Source organism: Oryx dammah, unplaced genomic scaffold (assembly GCF_014754425.2).
Source record: "Oryx dammah isolate SB20612 unplaced genomic scaffold, SCBI_Odam_1.1 HiC_scaffold_11077, whole genome shotgun sequence".
NCBI lineage: Eukaryota > Metazoa > Chordata > Mammalia > Artiodactyla > Bovidae > Oryx > Oryx dammah.
Genome location: NW_024080471.1, coordinates 6,686,572 through 6,705,638, shown reverse-complemented (window position 1 = coordinate 6,705,638; position 19,067 = coordinate 6,686,572). Strand labels below are relative to the sequence as shown.

General features: G+C 44.0%; 1 protein-coding gene across 2 annotated transcripts in view; it reads right to left on the bottom strand.

The window, feature by feature from the left end:
- LOC120860490 (nidogen-1) overlaps positions 1-19,067 on the bottom strand; it is a 98,686-nt gene that overhangs the window by 25,951 nt on the left and 53,668 nt on the right. For both annotated transcript variants that reach the window (XM_040236307.1, XM_040236308.1), the window contains exons 10-12: positions 13,194-13,319; positions 6,929-7,078; positions 4,822-4,944 (exon numbers count right to left, since the gene is read on the bottom strand). In XM_040236307.1, coding sequence (XP_040092241.1) covers positions 4,822-4,944; positions 6,929-7,078; positions 13,194-13,319 — 399 coding nt within the window. The remainder of the gene's footprint in view (positions 1-4,821; positions 4,945-6,928; positions 7,079-13,193; positions 13,320-19,067) is intronic.

Here is a 19,067-nt window from a genome sequence, read left to right as displayed (position 1 = left end):
TTCAAACTTCCTGACCATGATCCATAGAAATGCATTCCACTCTGCAATTCAGGACATATACACATACACACACTTACACATATACACATGTGCACACAACTCAGTCATGCACTAGACAAGGATATACAACTACCATTTCATGAGACAAGACATTCCTACTGTACATACTCTGCATACTCTGTTTTCTTGATTATTGGTTTCTATTTCATTCCATTCCATTTAAATGAAAATGGTAATAACAACCTACTAAGCTGATTTCACAATCCACACACGCATTTTGGGCAAAGAGTGCAGAAGGACAGCAGAGAACAAGTCATCATTTTTTTCTGTTTTGCTTCTCGTTGGTTGATACTGCAATAGCCATGACCTTAACTGACTAACCTCTAAAGCTAGTTTTTTATTTAAAAATCAACCCCCTCTGTATAGAGTAGGTATCAAAAAATGCTGAATGTCTAATCCCTACACTTCATTATGTTTGGCAATAGGAGTTTGAATGATACTATACTTAATTTTTTTGTCAATATTTCATTAGGTAGTCATATAAAAAAAAAAATGATGAAAACCTCAGTGTTCCTATTCCAAATGGAAATACATTAGAAATGCAAATGCAGCAAGGCTCCCTAACCCCAATTTCCTCTCCTATCATAGAAGGTAACCTTTATCCTGAAGTTTTGGTTTCCCATTCTCATGTGTGCAGTTTATCATTTTATTGTATATGTATATGTATATACATATAAGGGTTTCTTTTCATATAGACTTATATTTTATATAAATGTGACACACTGCCTATATTCTTTTGTGACTACTTTTTTAACAGGTAAGAAGTAAATTTATCGAGAGAAAGAGACACAGAGTGTGGGCCATCTCAAAAAGTGAGAGCTTTGTATGACTAGATATTTTGCCCAATAGACTGTTGAGATTTATTCATTAACTCTAGTTCATTCATTTAATTAATTAATTTTGGGGGCCACACTGTATGGCTTGTGGGATCCTAGTTCCCTGACCAGGGACTGAACCCAGGTCCATGGCAGTCAAAGTGCACAGTCCTAACCCCTGGACCACTAGGGAATTCCCTTTAGTTCACTCATTTCAACTACTGCTATATATTATTTCATGGTATGAATTGTACCCAAACTCATTTGTCCATTTCTCCTGTTAGTAGTCTCTTAGATTTTTTTTTCTCTTATAAACAATACTTGATGGAGACATGTATATTTCTAAAGTACATTCTCTCTCGAGCATATAAATAGATGATGAATTTCTTAAGAAAACAGGACTAAATACCAAAATAATCCTAGCAAAGAACTCTGATTGGTTTTATCCTTGTCCTGCTTTTGTAACCCAGGCTACAGGTCTGGATTTGTTTCTATGTAGTCAACAGAGCCAAGGGGGGCAAGGAGTTGGGTTAAAAAAATAAAAATAAAAAAATGAAACATCTGCTTCCTTTTGAACTGGAAAGATGTGAAAGAAGCCTAAGGAAATAATGACTTAGTCATTTTTAATAGTTGCTGGAATGTCTTAATTAATTTCAGGCACAAAAGGTTGATGCTGCCTGGGTTCATCTAGGCTGGGGATTGGTAAATTTTTTCTGTCAAGAGCCAGGTAGTGAATATTTCAGGCTTTGCAGGCCTTGAAGGCTCTGCCACAAATACTGACCTCTGGCTTTGTGGAATGAAAGCAGTTGTAGACTACTGATAAACTAAAGAGCCTGAGTGTTCCAATAAAACTTTATTTGCAAAAACACAGGCAGTGGGCCAGATCTGACCTGCGAGTCATAGTTTACTGACCTGCCGGGAGCCAGCACGGGAGATCCCACCCATGATAAGGTCATGCGGAGAGACCTGACGGGCAAGGCAAGTCAGGTCTCAAAGGGTCCTCTGCCTGAGCATCTACCCCCACAAACCAGAGTCTGCCTGCCTTACTGTACTGTGCTTTCCACTCTTCTGACATAACAGGGGGCCATCCCCGATCACCTTCCTCTAAAAGTAATTAACTTAGGGCTCCAGTTAACAGTCTCCTGCATATGAAAAGAATGTCTCGGCTTAAACCCCTCTGATAGCTTTCTAACTTACCTGACCATTCTGCCCGGACTTTTACAACTTGTGAATTGTTTACAGCCCCCCAACTGCGAGAGGCATGAAACTTAAAGCATCTTAAAGATACAGAGCCTTTTTTAAAGAGCTAAAAATTATATTGGTGATGGGTCTCACTGTTGAGTCAGTGACTGCTGCCAGGCCTCCATATTCTTTATCTTTTAGGCACCTGGGAGGATATTAATCGATGTAATTGGGATATAGAAAAAGGAATATAGTAGTTTTGATGTTAGCAACACTAGACTTTTGAGTTAATTACTTTTCTCTTTGTTATAAATCACTGTACTTCTTTCATTGTTATAAATTGTTGTGTCCTTGCTATGTAAGAATGTAACTTTATTTAGTGCTTTCTGAGAGTAGCACCAGACTTTGGGAAGAACAACACAAATAAGTTCTCTGATTGACAGACCCTTATCAGAAAAGGGCCGTAAAATGTTAATTGGCCTTCTGGCCAGATGATGTAAATCACCTAAGACTTGTGTATACAACTAGGTATGCAGAGAGAAAGGCTGCTCTCGATAAGAGTCAGGGCTGCTGACGCTGCATAATTTTGTATTACCCATTGATCTCTATGTACAATCAAAAGTATAAAAGGCTTTTCTGGACAATAGAGGAGGGGCCAGTCACTGGAAAGGCTGGTTTCCCCTGTATCAAATCTCTCACTCTCTTTCTTCCTCTCCCTCCCTCTCCTTTTCAGGCTGAATTCCCATCTGGGGCATGGAGGCTTGCCATGTCTACTTACTTGCCCTGGCTTCTAAGATCCACGCGGGAGGGAGTCCAAGGGGGGCACCCTCCGCTATTCAAACGGGCACCGGTGGCTTAATGTAGATGGTGCAAACCTCTTGACCCGAGGTTTTATTAGCTTTCCACGTAAACCAAGTTATTCAGCATCTTTTCTCCACTAATTTTTCTACTATACTATTTTTTCTTAATCTTATATTTCTAAATAAATAACTTTTTCCTCGCCAACTCCATCCCCGCTTCGAATCACCCTGGATCCACTGGGGCTGCACCCCAGCACCGACCTCTGTCCTAAGCAGAAGAAAACAATTTAGACCAGCAATATGTAGTATTATGCATCAAAATTTCAACTTAATTTAATATTCTTCTCATTTTAGATCCTCAACTCTTCTAAAAACCAGTCACACCAGTCTTGCTAAGAGTATGAATAAATAAATACTTGTATATACCACAGTAGGAATGGAAACTAATGCAGTCATTTATTTCCTTGATAACTATAAAGAACTATGAGCCCCACCATGGACCGCGTAATTCTGCTGGACACTGGAAACATGAAAATAAAATGCATAGGCACCTATGCGCAAGGTATTCAAGGCTAATGGAGGAGACAGACATTGAAATAGTTCTTAATCACTCAAAGAAGTGGTTATATGGAAAGTTCCATGTATTTCTTATTGAAACACTGATAAATATACTTGACCAACAACAGTAGCAACAATTAAAGTAAATACCAACACAACTGGTTAACTCCAGTCAGAGGCATCAAATGCATCCTTAATCTCATGACAGGTTACCATGTGGTTTGGGGAACTGAATTCAAGTTAGAATCCACTGGGCAGAGTTTAGTCTTAGTTTGAGTCTTAGTTCTAGCACTCACGACCTCTGGGATCTCGATTGTGCTTTTATTTCTTTATGTTTTAGCGTCCTTTATATAAATAGAAATAGTAATACTACTTGCTTCAAAGAGATGAACATTACATGAAACGGTAGATAAAGTACCCAGCACACAGTAGGCACCATACAAAACACAGCCAATGATATGTATTCATTCAAAAGTGTTTGCTGAGATCCAGGATCATTCCAGATACAGAACTAGGGCCATCATTGTCCTTATGGTCTACCGAGATTATCACAGAAGTCTCAGGTCAGTAGGCAACTTTAGAAGCTGCACAGTCCAGGTATAATAGGTAATACAGACAATTCTGAAGAGTCCTCAGTCTGCCTCTTCCCATAACTAGTGGGCCTTCACCTTCCTCACCCCCACCCCAGCTCTGTTCCCCATGACTCTTCAGAACCTGCAATGGTTAATTCTAGGTGTCAACTCGATTGGGCCACAGAGTGCCCAGATATTTGGTCAAACATTATTCTGAGTGGTTTCTGTGAGGGCGTTTTTGCCTGAGACGAACCTTTCCCGCCATAAACTAGGTAAAGCAGATAGCCCTCCCTTACGTGGGTGGGCCTCATCCAATCAGTTGAAGGCCAGAATTGAACACAAATGTGGACCCTTCCCCAAGTAAAAAGAATTCTCCCTTCTTGATGACCTTGAATGGAGCACAAGCTCTTTGTTGCCTTTGGACTTGAACGGAAACACTGGCTATTCCTGGGTCTTCAGCCTGCTGAGTGCAGTCCTGGCAACTAACAGACCTCTATAACTGTGTGGGGGTCAACTCCTAATAAATCTCTTTATATGTAAATAAATACATTTCTCTCTCTCTCGACACACACACACATTCACTAGATCTACTTCTCTGGAGAACCCTGACTAATACAGATCAGTCCCTACTCTTCTGATCTAGGTGTGGTACCCTTGGCATTGTGCACTACACAACTGTACTGCTCAATAGCACAGCTGCGCTCTGATCACCCACCTCAGCTCTCCACGAGCCTCCCACATACCCACCTTGTCTTCTCTCCCAGAGCTATGGACTCAGTACTCGTGGATATAGACAGCAATGATCTATCTACTCCAAACACCGCAACACCTCACCTCCAGGCACGCAATGGAAGCCGTCTCCTTGGTAACCATATTTGCAGCGGCACACAAAGGACCCTGGCGTATTGTAGCAGAAAGCATCGGGGTGGCATCGGCTTGGCTGGCATTCATTCACATCTGCAAGACAGCCACCAAGCCCAGGAGAGTGAGATTTCTTCCAGAATTCCTAGTTTACACAATAATATAAGCCACTCGCTCTCCACTTTTAGGGACCCAATTTCTGATCTGGGAACCATGATTTAAGAACTCACTAAACATTAATTATAAAAACACCAATTCCTCGATGTCTATCTAACTTTGATGTTTTCATGTTTCATTTCATTTCAGTCCAATGTTTCATGAAAACATCAAAGTTAGATAGAAATCGAGGAATCAGTGATGTTTTCATGAAAAATCAAGCATACAAAAGGAAAAAAATGAAAGGATTTTTTTTCCTGTTATTTCCTTCTTATAAATGAGAGCTTCAAAAATGTCTAAGAGTTGGGAGACAGGTGATTATCTGATTGACAGAAAAATCTCAGAGACCAGAGAAAATTCATATTCTCAGTAACAAAGAGAAAGCATTTCAGAAATCATGATCTCTTAGAAAGGTTTGGACTTTCCAGAAATACTCTAGGGTATAATGTTAAGTAATTTTGCAAACCAAAGGACCAGGAAACTTTGTTCAGAATTATCTTATTTCAAATTATCTTGAACAACATGCTGGCCACCAGCGATAGGCTGATCTGAGATCTGAGAGAATTTTGTGGAGTCATTTATTCTCTGCCTCTGCAGTCAAAAAGGGCGCTTAATTTTTGGGGGAGCACAAAATTAGAGCAGGCCAGATGAACAACTGTATGCTGCTGCTGCTGCTGCTGTTGCTAAGTTGCTTCAGTCGTGTCTGACTCTGTGCGACCCCATAGACGGCAGCCCACTAGGCTCCCCCGTCCCTGGGATTCTCCAGGCAAGAACACTGGAGTGGGTTGCCATTTCTTTCTCCAATGCAGGAAAGTGAAAAGTGAAAGTGAAGTTGCTCAGTCGTGTCCGACCCTCAGCGACCCCATGGACTGCTGCCTTCCAGGCTCCTCCGTCCATGGGATTTTCCAGGCAAGAGCACTGGAGTGGGGTGCCATTGCCTTCTCTGGAACAACTGTATATATCTTAGTAAATAAAAGGCTGGACTTTAAGTTACATGTGTGTAAGCATTGTTAGTCTTTTCATTAAAGACAAACAATCTCCTTAGTCCCTAGCAAACAGCAGGCATTTAATTATGCCTGAACAAGGAAGTGACATACAAGTCAAGGCTATGGTTTTTCCTGTGATCATGTATGGATGTGAGAGTTAGGCTCTGAAGAAGGCTGAGCACCGAAGAATTGATGCTTTTGAACTGTGGTGTTGGAGAAGACTCTTGAGAGTCCCTTGGACCGCAAGGAGATCCAACCAGTCCATTCTGAAGATCAGCCCTGGGATTTCTTTGGAAGGAATGATGCTAAAGCTGAAACTCCAGTACTTTGGCCACCTCATGCGAAGAGTTGACTCATTGGAAAAGACTCTGATGCTGGGAGGGATTGGGGGCAGGAGGAGAAGGGGACGACCGAGGATGAGATGGCTGGATGGCATCACCGACTCGATGGATGTGAGTCTGAGTGAACTCCGGGAGATGGTTATGGACAGGGAGGCCTGGCGTGCTGCGGTTCCTGGGGTCGCGAAGAGTCAGACACGACTGAGCGACTGAACTGAACTGAACTGAACAAGCAAGTGACATACACAGAACAAAATAGTACAGGGAGAACAGGTGTCTTCTCCAACAAGACATAGCTCCCCAAAGAAAATGCACAGTTCAAACTACCAGAGACACAAAATGCAGCCTGTTTACTCAATAGAGCTGAGAGAATTTGTTGTTGTTTAGTTGCTAAGTTGTGTTTGTGATCTCATGGACCATAGCCTGCCAGGGTCCTCTGGCCATGGGATTTCCCAGGCAAGAATACTGGAGTGGGTTGCTGTTTCCTAGAGAGAATAATTCTCTTGAATTCAGAGGTGGGTGAGTAACTAGCCTATGTTAAGCATCACCTGGGGAATTGTTTCAGGTCTCACAGAGAGGAAAGTCAGGGCAACCACGCACCTTGGCAGGCTCGTCCATCCCCAGAGAAGCCTGGCAGGCAGATGCAGGTGTAGGAGCCGTGGCCCATGAATTTGCACTGGGCCCGCTGGGGGATGTCACAGTCATGAAGGCCAGTCTCGCAGTGGTTGATGGGGCGCAGGTCCATGTCAGCTTCAGACAGAAAGGTAACATACAGTGTTTAGGTGAGTCCCCTAAGCAGTCCCCAGGCCTTCCAAGCAGTGTAGTCCAATGAGCTGGAGACTGTGCCTGGGGCCCAGACTCCTAGACATCTCTTCAGGTTCATCCCCGCTCACAGTGGGGTGCTAGCCCTGCGTTCCTTTCTTTCCGCCCCTGGATCCCACCTCTGCTAAGTGTGCACAGACTGACCCCACAGTGGGTCATACAGCCTGGCTTTCGACCTCAACTTCAACCCAGGGCTCTGTCTCAGGTCACTCTCCACACCCAGTGCCCAGAACCCAGTTCCCCCTTCATCTGGATGTGGAGGTGGACCGCTGCAGGCAGACACGCCTCCTGTGTAACTCTGTTGGTGCAGCATTTGGGCCTGAGGATCTGAGCCTTCCACACGGTATTTTTGACTTTGGCTCACTGACCGTGCGTGAAGTCACTTTGTGACTTCAAAGCCCGACTCTTTGTGACCCTATGGACTGTAGCCCACCAGGCTCCTCTGTCCATGGGATTCTCCAGGCAAGAATAATGGAGTGGGTAGCCATGCCCTCCTCCAGGGGATCTTCCTGACCCAGGGATCGAACCTGTGTCTCTTACGTCTCCTGCACTGGCAGGTGGGTTCTTCACCACTGGGAAGGTGGGTTCTTTCCCACCTGGGAAGCCCTTGGCTCACTAGGTGGGAGGAATATTTATTATGAATGCCAAAGTCAAAGTCATCCATTTCCCACCAAGGAAGGAGAAATAAACTCCCAGGAAGTGAGACAGGGAGAGTGGAATGACTACAGGGCTCTGGGGAGGGAAGCCCTGGGTTTCAACCAGGTGCATATGAGTCCCCTATGTGACTTTGGATAAATCCTATTAACTTTCTCAAGTTGTACTTTCTTCCTCTGTAGAATAGGAATGACTTCCAGCTTTCCGAGCACAGAGGTCCAGGAGATGGGTTTATTATTTTCTAAAGGGTCCTGATAACAAGACTCCTAGCATGCGGACTCAGGAAGTAGGCAAATGGCACAGAGGTTAGACAATCAGACTCCATCTTGTACTCTTGCCTCAAGATGACAGTCAAGGGTTGAGATGAACCAACTCTAAAAAATGCTTGAAATAATCAAGGAAACTTGAATATGGACTGGGTATTCAATCATGTTAAGAAATTGTTCATTTTGTTAGGTATGGTAACAGCGTTGTATTTTTATTTTAAAAATTTGCCCTTATATGTCAGATATATATTATGCACATAATGTGCATAAAAAACTAGGAACTCTAGTCAGATGACAGGATATTTGGGGTTTTCTTTAAAGACTGAAATATACCACCAAAATACTACCACCCTCCCCAGCAGTAGCAGTAGTAGTAATAGGGATGGAAAAGATCTTCATGACCAAGATAATCGTCATGGTAGGATCACTCACCTAGAGCCAGACATCCTGAAATGTGAAGTCAGGTGGGCCTTAGAAAGCATCACTAGAACAAAGCTAGTGGAGGTGATGGAATTGCAGTTGAGCTATTTCAAATCCTGAAAGATGATGCTGTGAAAGTGCTGCACTCAATATGCCAGCAAATTTGGAAGACTCAGCAGTGGCCACAGGACTGGAAAAGGTCAGTTTTCATTCCAATCCCAAAGAAAGGCAATGCCAAAGAATCCTCAAACTACCGCACAATTGCACTCATCTCACACACTAGTAAAGTAATGCTCAAAATTCTCCAAGCCAGGCTTCAGCAATACGTGAACCGTGAACTTCCAGATGTTCAAGCTGGTTTTAGAAAAGGGAGAGGAACCACAGATCAAATTGCCAACATCCGCTGGATCATGGAAAAAGCAAGACAGTTCCAGAAAAACATCTATTTCTGCTTTATTGACTATGCCAAAGCCTCTGACTTTGACTGTGTGGATCACAATAAACTGTGGAAAATTCTGAAAGAGCTGGGAATACCAGACCACCTGACCTGCCTCTTGAGAAATCTATATGCAGGTCAGGAAGCAACAGTTAGAACTGGACATGGAACAACAGACTGGTTCCAAATAGGAAAAGGAGGACGTTAAGGCTGTATATTGTTACTCTGCTTATTTAACTTATATGCAGAGTACATCATGAGAAACGCTGGCTGGAAGAAGCACAAACTGGAATCAAGATTGCTGGAAGAAATATCAATGACCTCAGATATGCAGGTAACACCACCCTTATGGCAGAAAGTGAAGAGGAACTCAAAAGCCTCTTGATGAAAGTGAAAGAGGAGAGTGAAAAAGTTGGCTTAAAGCTCAACATTCAGAAAACGAAGATCATGGCATCTGGTCCCATCACTTCATGGGAAATAGAAGGGGAAACAATGGAAACAGTGTCAGACTTTATTTTGGGGGCTCCAAAATCACTGCAGATGATGACTGCAGCCATGAAAGTAAAAGACGCTTACTCCTTGGAAGGAAAGTTGTGACCAACCTAGACAGCATATTCAAAAGCAGAGACATTACTTTGCCAACAAAGGTCCATTTGGTCAAGGCTATGGTTTTTCCAGTGGTCATGTATGGATGTGCGAGTTGGACTGTGAAGAAAGCCGAGCACTGAAGAATTGATGCTTTTGAACTGTGGTTTTGGAGAAGCCTCTTGAGAGTTCCTTGGACTGCAAGGAGATCCAACCAGTCCATTCTAAAGGAGATCAGCCCTGGGTGTTCTTTGGAAGGACTGGTGCTAAAGCTGAAACTCCAGTACTTTGGCCACCTCGTGCAGAGTTGACTCATTGGAAAAGACCCTGATGCTGGGAGGGACTGGGGGCAGGAGGAAAAGGGGACGACAGAGGATGAGATGGCTGGATGGCATCACCGACTCGATGGACGTGAAATCTGAGTGAACTCCGGGTGATGGTGATGGACAGGGAGGCCTGGCGTGCTGCGATTCATGGGGTCGCAAAGAGTCAGACACGACTGAGCGACTGAACTGAACTGAACTGAACAAAATGCTTTATAATATGGAGATTGAATAATAGGCACACCAGGGTTCACTATGTTTTTCTCTCTACTTCTGTATATGTTTGAAATTATCCATAATAACAATAATTTAAGCCTAAAAAAAAGTCAAGGGCTGAGGTCTAGGAGGTGATTTCTGATGGCGAGTTCAGATACTCCGGGGTTCATAAGGTACTTTAACTTCTGGTTTTATAGGTCTAAGGCCCAGGTCAGAGTACTGGCCCTCACAATGTCATAACAGAACCTTTCCTTCCCTCCAAGGAGGCCCTCAATGTTTAGATTATCCTGGATATAAGAGAACTCCTCATCTTTTTCCTCAATGAGTCTTCCCAAGATTAATTCCAGTTTATCCTGCCTCAAAGGCTTCAGGAGAGAAAGTTCTTAACACTGCCAGAGGACAGGTAAAGAAGAGGATGCTCTTCAAAGGTCTAGGTCCATGAGAGGTTAGCAAAGTACTGTATTGGTGGATGAAGGCCCAGCCTGTGGACTTAGCAGCTTAAACTCCTGAAGTTGAAATGTTAACTAACTCCCATGGAATGGAGCAGGGATCACTGAAGCAATTCCTATGGGCCAGAGGGTGACTAGATTTTAAATTGCTAGAGCGGTCCAAATTTCTTCCTGGAAACCAGAAAACCAGATTACACAGAACCAACCCAAGGACACACTGTTTCCCTGCACGCCTCTCGTCATCTCACTTCCCATCGTTTCTAACATTCTTCTTTCCTCCAGGGTCCTCTCTTGACCAATTCCTTCAGCTCACAAAATGTGAAAAGGACACTCTTGGAGAATTGGGGTCAAAAAAAGGTAGAAAAAATGTAGTCAGACAGAATAACCAGCAAAGGAGTCTCAGTCCTCCTCCATTAAGTATTTGTCATTTAACGTATGTGAGTGATCACTTCACATGTTGTGTTGGCTCCTGCCTCATTTCGCCCACCCATAACAGGGAAGGACCTTGCTACAGCCTAGATGGATGGGTCCTGCTCAGCCATCACCTTCATCTATGCTTCTATTTATTTTATTATTATTTGGGGGGCAGCCAAGCTGCAAGGCTGTGGTACCTTACTCCTCCAACCAGGGGTTGAAACTGTGCCCCCTGCAGTGGAAGCATGGAGTCTTTTAACCACTGGACCACCAGTTCCCAGGATCCAGTTTTAACAAGGAATTCTGGGAGAGTGAAACTGACCACTAAATTATCCAGTGATGAGCCAGAGTATATTTTTTGCTTTCGGGCAGACTTGGTTTTATCCAGTGAGCCATCACTCTGTGTGGTTAAGTCTCAAAGGAGCCAGTTAAAAGAGACAAAAGGCCAAGTATAATGGAATTGCATAGGGGTTACTGACAGGGGGAGAAGCACTTGAACTCGATGATCTTCAAGTGGTTTTCATACTTGTTTCTGAGCAATGGGATCCATTACTCAAACAAAATGTTACTCGGAATTTCATATATAGGAAAATGAAATAGTCTGTCCATGGCTTACTTGTGTCCCTATTGGCAGATCCTGGGGCATCTCTAAGGGCTCCTTGGGACACAGGAAGCCCGTGGTCGGTCCAGTCTAATCACCTCATTGTACAGGTGACAGAGAAATTAAGTGTCCTCCTCAAAATCAAAAGCCTAGGAGTAGACATTTGCTTACTACCTGTGTTACACCCCGCTCTAGCCCTTCCATGAGGGTGGATGGCAGGAACAGCTGGAAACAGGACATCATGTCTCACACATGTCTGTTCCAGCATTGTTCATGTCACCACCCAAGGGTTAAAGGATCTGCCTCCCAAGTTTGAGCCGAAATGTAATGTAAATGGTACTGCCACAAAAACAGACCTTTGAATCTCCTTCATTGAAAAAAGCAGAGAAAGAAGTCAGGCCAAATTCACAGAAATTGTTCTCAATGGGAAAAAAAAGATAGAGGTAACTTTAGCAGAGCTGAAATCTCAGCTCTGTGCAAAGGGGCCTGGCTGTGTCTCAGTACACAGATGTTTGGGTCATACGCAAAATATGAGAACGGCCTGTTCCCTCCACCCTCAAGACACCACCTCACCCTGGGACCTTGGCAGCCTCATATGAGTTTCAAGACAGAGCAAACACAAAGCCTGCTAGGGTTTAGTAAACAGCAAGGAAGGGGCAAAGAGATGGTTCCTTGATGCAGTGAAAGAGAAATATGTTTTAAATTGGGAATAAATGTTGAGCTCAGATGCCCCCTTCAGCATGCTGCCCTCCAGACCTGGAAATATCCAAGAATCTTTGAACCTGAAAGTCTTGGAAACTATAGGTCAAAGTGCAGCAGTGAGGAAAGAGGGGGAAATTTAAACAATCTGGCTCTTTGTAGTCAGCCCATCATCACCACCACGTGGGATCTTAGTTCCCCAGTCAGGGAGTGAACCCAGGGCCTCTGCCTTGGCAGATGCAGTCTTAACCACTGGACCGCCAAGGAAGTCCCCTTAACTTCTAACTTTGATAGGCTCTGAAGTTATGCTAGTACTTGTGGTTTGTAAGATGGAAATCCACAAACAGAAAGGCCCCAAATGAGTTTTAGATGCAAACCAAGAAGAATTTAATCAAAGGCAGATAATGACACAAATACCTAAAAGGTGTTCCCTCCACATGAATCCCAAGGCCACTGATTATAAGGAGAAACATGTCTAATTGTTTGAATAGCTATTTAAAGAATAATGGAAAGAATTAAAAGGAGTTTTATAAGAAGAGAATGGTATTACTAGTGCAAACAAATAATACTGCTTATGCCTTGTACCTGTGACTCTCCAGGTAGTCAGAAGAAAGGAGCAGAGACTGATTCACCTTTGTAAATGGCCCTCCCCAACAACAAAACCAGGAATCGTCCATCTCAGCCAGGATAATTACTGAGGCAATACCATTCACATAGGCACTGACATACATCCTATGAACACTCGTTTTGAAAAGTCACCTACTCACAGACATAAAGAACAGACTTGTGGTTGCCTGGGGAAGGGAGGTGGGAAAGGGAAGGATTGAGATTTTGGGATTAGCAGATCCAAACTCATGTATAGAATAAACAGCAAGGTCCTACAGGGTAATGCAGGGAGCTATACTCAATATCCTGGGATAAACTATAATAGAAAAGAATATGGTAAAAGAACGTAAAAAAAATTCACCCACAGAACTTACCCACACATGTTCCCGCCTCTGAAAACCGGTAGCCCTCCATACACTCACAGCGGAAGGTTCCTGGGTGGTTATTGCAGACTGCGTGATTGCCACATACCGAGGGCTGCTCTGAACATTCGTCGATATCTAAAGCAAAATTTTGTTTGAAATGCAGACTTAAAAAAAAAACACCTCTCCCAACATCACTATACATAACAAAATATAAAGTATTTTGGCCTGCAAATGGATCCATTTTAAAACACATTTTTAGTATTCCAAAAGTATCGCTAAATATTTTCTTCTGTGAATAACTGGAGATAGTGATCCCAAGGCCCTCCTCATAAATAAAACTGTGCTTCTCCCACCTCCCCCCAACCCTTCCCACCTTCCATCTCCTGGAGTTAGTTGCTGACCCAGGGACCACTAACATTAGATGGGCACATCTGTGTTAGAAAGATGTGCAGACAAGTCCCCCGACTCTGAATAAGGTTCCTAAGCTACAAACTGTAATTAAATATGCTCTGGTGGTGCTAGTGGTAAAGAACCAGCCTTCAGTGCAGGAGACATAAGTGATGCAGGTCCCGTCCTTGGGTGGGGGAAGATCCCCTGGAAGAAGGCATGTAGTTTTGCATGGAGAATCCCATGGACAGAGGAGTCTGGTGGGCTACAGTTCATGAGGTTGCAAAGAGTCAGACATGACTGATTACGCATGTGCCACCATCCGGTGTTTAACGCACTAAAAGGCAAACCATTAACTCATAAGATTAAAGGTGACATTCTCTCATAGGACAATTCTGCGGTCATCGAGTGGTATGACGGGAACAAAGAAATACACATTTCAAAGCTGAACATATACATATATATACATGTGTGAGTCACTTAGTCGTGTAAGACTCTGCGACCCCGTGGACTGTAGCCCGCCAGGCTCCTCTGTCCATGGAATTCTCCAGGTAAGAATACTGGAGCTGAACACGGCTAGGTTCAAATCCTGCTTCCTTTGGTGACTAGCTCGTGTGGTCCTGGAGAAGCTGCCAAACTACTCTGCCTCCATTTCCCTGTTAGTAAGTACATACAATACTATTCATCTTGAGAAGTCCTTCTGAAGTTTACAGAAAATAGATGCAAGCCTAACCTGCTCAAGAAATGTACCTATTGGGACTTGCCTAGTGGTCCACTGGTTAAGACTTCACGCTTCCAGTGCAGGGGCATGGGTTCGATCCCTGGTTGGAAAACTAAGATTTCTCATGTCATGTGGTATGGCCAAAAAAAGAAAAAAAATTAAAAATAAAAGAAATGTGCCTATTATTAAGTATAATACCTATACCACCAGCATGGGGCTGTTCCATTTCTAGAAACACAGCCCTTGGATGGCCACAGCATTGGGAGGCCAGTCTGTAGTCACCACTACAGTAAGGCTGGTTGGCCCAGACAAAAATCAAGCTGAGCTGTCATCACCTTGGTTACCTGCCAACTGATGATTTGAAATAAACACAGTCACACAAGATCCCTCTGTGCCAACCTCATTCTCAGGGTGTAGTTACTTCTGGCATTTTTCAAATTCTTGGAGATGCGTGTGAGGAAGATTTCATAATGGCTGAGTCCACACAACTCCCCTCCCCTCTCAACCTCCCCTCCTCAATTCCATAACATGAATCTTGCTCATGCATCCACCTCCAATGGCCTGTCTAGCAGTCTCTTTCCTGATGAGGCAAAAGTCCTGCGGGCTTATTAGACAATGTCACACAACACAAGCATTTTTGCCACTTCAGCCCCATAGTTGGACCTACACTCAGACAAAAACACAAAACAAATGCTATTCAGCTTTCTGAAACTATACTACAACGTACATTTCTGTGACATGCTTAAGATATAAAATCTCATATCACTTATATGTGGAATCTAAACTATGGCACGAATGAACCTATCCACAAAACAGATCAAACCAGTCAGTCCTAAAGGTAATCAACCCTGAATATTCACTGAAAGGACTGATGCTGAAGCTGACACTCCAATACTCTGGCCACCTGATGTGAAGAGCCGACTCAGTGAAAAAGACTCTGATGCTGGGAAAGATTGAGGGCAGGAGGAAAATGGGGCGCAGAGGATGAGATGGTTGGATGGCATCACTGACTCAATGGACATGGGTTTGAGCAAACTCCGGGAGATGGTGAAGGACAGGGAAACCCGGTGCGCTGCAGACTATTGGGTTACAAAGAGTTGGACACGACTTAACAACTGAACAAGGACAACAACAAAACTGAAACTGACTCATAGACAAAGAACAGACTTGTGGTTGCCAAGAGGCAGGGTGGGAGGAATGGACTGTGAGTCTGGGTTGGTACATGCAAACTAGTACATTTAGAATGGATAAAAACCAAGGTCCTACTGTATAGCATAGCAAACTACATTCAATATCCTGAGATCAACCATAAAGGAAAAGAAAATTAAAAAAAGCAAAGTATATGTGTGTATAACTGAGTTCTTTACCGATTAGCAGAGACTGGCACAACACTGTTAAGTCAACTGTACTTCAATTAAAAAAAAAAAAGCTACAAGATGTCAGACCAGGGGACAAGTCCAAGCACTGCTGGAAGGTTACAGAACAAAGTCCCACTGAAGCCCCCTTTTAAGAAGCTGGAGTTGGGCTGGGGTAGAGGGATATTCAGCAAGTGTGGCTTCCCGGCTCTATCCACCAGCTGCTGCCTCAGCAACATGGGAGGAAAAGCTCATTCTGGCTTCACTGTCTCTGCACTGTAGCTCTCAGAGGACACCCCGTGCAGACTTCAGGGCTCCACAGCCGAGACTGAGCTGCCAGAGCGCAGAGCAGCAGTTTTCAATCACAGGGACAGAACAGAATCACCAGGGGAAATTTTCCAAGCTTCATTTCCCCCCGGAAGGTTTTTTAAAAATTATTTACTTATTTGGCTGTGCTGGGTCTTAGCTGTGGCATGTGGGATCTTTGCAGTATGTGAGAACCTTAGTTCCTTGACCAGGGACGGAACTCAGCCTCCCTGCACTGGGAGTGCAGAGTCTTATCCACTGGATCACCAGGGAAGCCTGCCACTGGAAGGTTTATGGAAAGGGAGACTGCATATTTCAAGAAAGCTTCTTAGGTGCTTGGAAGGATGTTCTCTGGCAGGCCCTACTGGGGAAACCACTGGCAAATAGGATCTGGGGGCTCCTGGGTTGAGGGAGGGAATGGTCCCCCAGCATTCCCACCTCCATGCAGGTCTACACATAAAAGCCAAGCTGGGTGATGCCTTTTTTTTTTTTTTTTTAAACAGCAAAACCCTAGCAATCTCCCTGCTGATATCTCACGGTCATTATAGTTTGGAAATTCTTTGAATGCCTGATTGAAACCCTCTCTTCTGTAAATGGAGGCTAGGACTCTAATCCATTCTTCAGTGGAAACAATGAACTAGTGATAACTGTTCCTTGTAGAATGTCACAGTACCTCCTTGAAGATTATTGTTCTTGTTTGTGTGTGTGTGTGTGCATATGCTCTCAGTTGTGTCCAGCTCTTTGCAACCCTGTGGACTATAGCCCTCCAGGCTCCTCTGTCCATGGAATTTTCCAGGCAAGAAAACTGGAGTGGGTCACCATTTCCTACCCCAGGGATCTTCCTGACTCAGGGATGGAACCTGCGTCTCTTCTGCCTCCTGGATTGACAGGCGGGTTCCTTACCACTGAGCCACCTGGGAAGCCCATTACTGTTCTTACTGGTCAATATCTGGACAACATTTTCTCTAGGAAGAGATTTCCTCTCAAATAAATCATTCCCTAACCCAACAGGAAGATCCTGAATTATTCTTGTAATCACTGCTTCCATTTTGACTTTTTTTCTGAGTGGCTACTTTTCACATATTTTCAAAAACTCCAACAAATAATAGTTTCTCCAGTGTGTCCTCCTCATAAACGCCAGGCTCTGGGAGGAGAATCGTCTCAGGACAGATTTGTTAAATGCCTTGAGTGCACTCAAAATTACTCAGTGGGAGATTGTCCAAAACTTTCTCCTACAGCCTCCCAACTGAGAAATACAGGGAAGTCGTCCTACCAGGCACCAGAGCTCTGATTCAACTGGAAATCTCCGAATTACCCTGAACGGTCACCCTGCAGTGTCCAACCAACCCCATCCTTGTTCTGGATGTCATCTATCATTATATCAAGGCAACACATGCTGAATGACAAAGGCTCATCCTCATTCTTCTCTTCTGAGACACTTTCCAGGTCAAAATAACATGTGAAGTGATCTGCTTAATGCAATTTCCTACCAACAGCCTGGTGTCTCAATGCATTAATACTACGAGGCTTATTCTCGTGACCCAGAACAAACAGTAGCAGAACTGGGAACAGACCCACATTCCATGGTGCAAATCTGCCACGTTGAGGGCTAATCACAGGGCAAAACCAAGTACACATGCCTTCGTGGGCAAGGACATAAGAAGGGTTTCCAGGACAGCAACACATCAATCCATAAAGCATGGCTGGTGGTGCCTTGGGAGATGAAGCAGCCAGCCAGAGCAGGATTAGCCAAAGGTTATGGCTTCAGCGAGGCGGGCCCAGCGACCCACTCCAGTATTCCTGCCTGGAGACTCCCTTGGACAGAGGAGCCTGGTGGGCTACAGTCCATAGGGTCGCAAAGAGCTGGACACGACTGGAGCCACTAAGCACTCATGCACATATGGCTTCAGCAGTTGGAGAAGATGGCTCCACGTTTTATTAATGTTCAATTTGCTTAGGAAGCTGAAGCTGGGCTGCATAAAGACTACAGAGTTGCAGGCTTCTGCTGGAGAAATGGGGTCGCCCCATCTCTATATGTTGTCTGGCAGGGCTCTGCTCACATACACTCGGGATCACACTGCTCTAAACCGGCCTGAGCCAATTCAGCCATTCAAGACTGGTGGGCTCTCTGGGGAAATACTGGGAAACTCTGAAGATCCGAGGTGAGTAGGAACTATGTCCCCTACGCAGTGGTATGTTACAAGGGAAACAAGTCTCAGACTGAATTTTATCACACGGACAAAGTTATCAGCAAGCTGGCTGAACAGTCGTACAAGCTGTTCCCGTAAGCCTAGTTTCTGTTCTTCAGCCTTTCAGACGTTCCGGTGAACACCATTCGTAAATTTCACTCTGAAGCAAATGCAGCATGATCAGCTAACTTTCACATTAAATTAGCACACTATAGCTGCCATTAATTGAAGGCATTCAGTGGATTCAATTCAGTGGATTCCAGACCAGAGGCATCATTCCCATACTCCAAATTCTGCTGGGCTCCCCAGATTATTTTGGCTACAGTCATTCAAGGGGGCTGCTCATCATTCTAACCAAATAGATATGTGCACACTACCAATTTCACTAGGGAAGCTTACCTCTAGCACTCCTTACATTTGTTGGTGAGCCTACCGTGGCAGGTTAAGGAAGCATTCGACATTGTGGGTTTTTGGCCATAAAGCTCAGCTTGTGGGATCTTAGTCCCCCAGTCAGGGATCAAACCTGTGCCCCTTGCAGTAGGAGCTCAGAGTCCTAACCGCTGGACCACCAGGGCATTCCTAGCATTTGATATTCTTACACTAGTTGCATCTGTGTGGATTTTTCATCGAGATAGGAGTCAACTAACTGTCTTTTGGTGGCGAATTAAAATTTAGTAACAAACATAAATATCAAGCTGTTTATATGAAAGTATTCAAAGTGCAATTATAAGTAATAAGTAGTATACAATGAAGACAGTGGAATAGAGACACTTGAGTCAGTTACTCAAGGTCCAACATTCTAATATCCTTGGTTCAAGTTTCTCATCTGTAAAAACAGGAGTAAACTTCCCACCCATTAGGGTGGCTGCTATCAAAAAAACAAAACAAGTGTTGGCAAGGATGTGCAGAAATCGCAGCCCTTGTG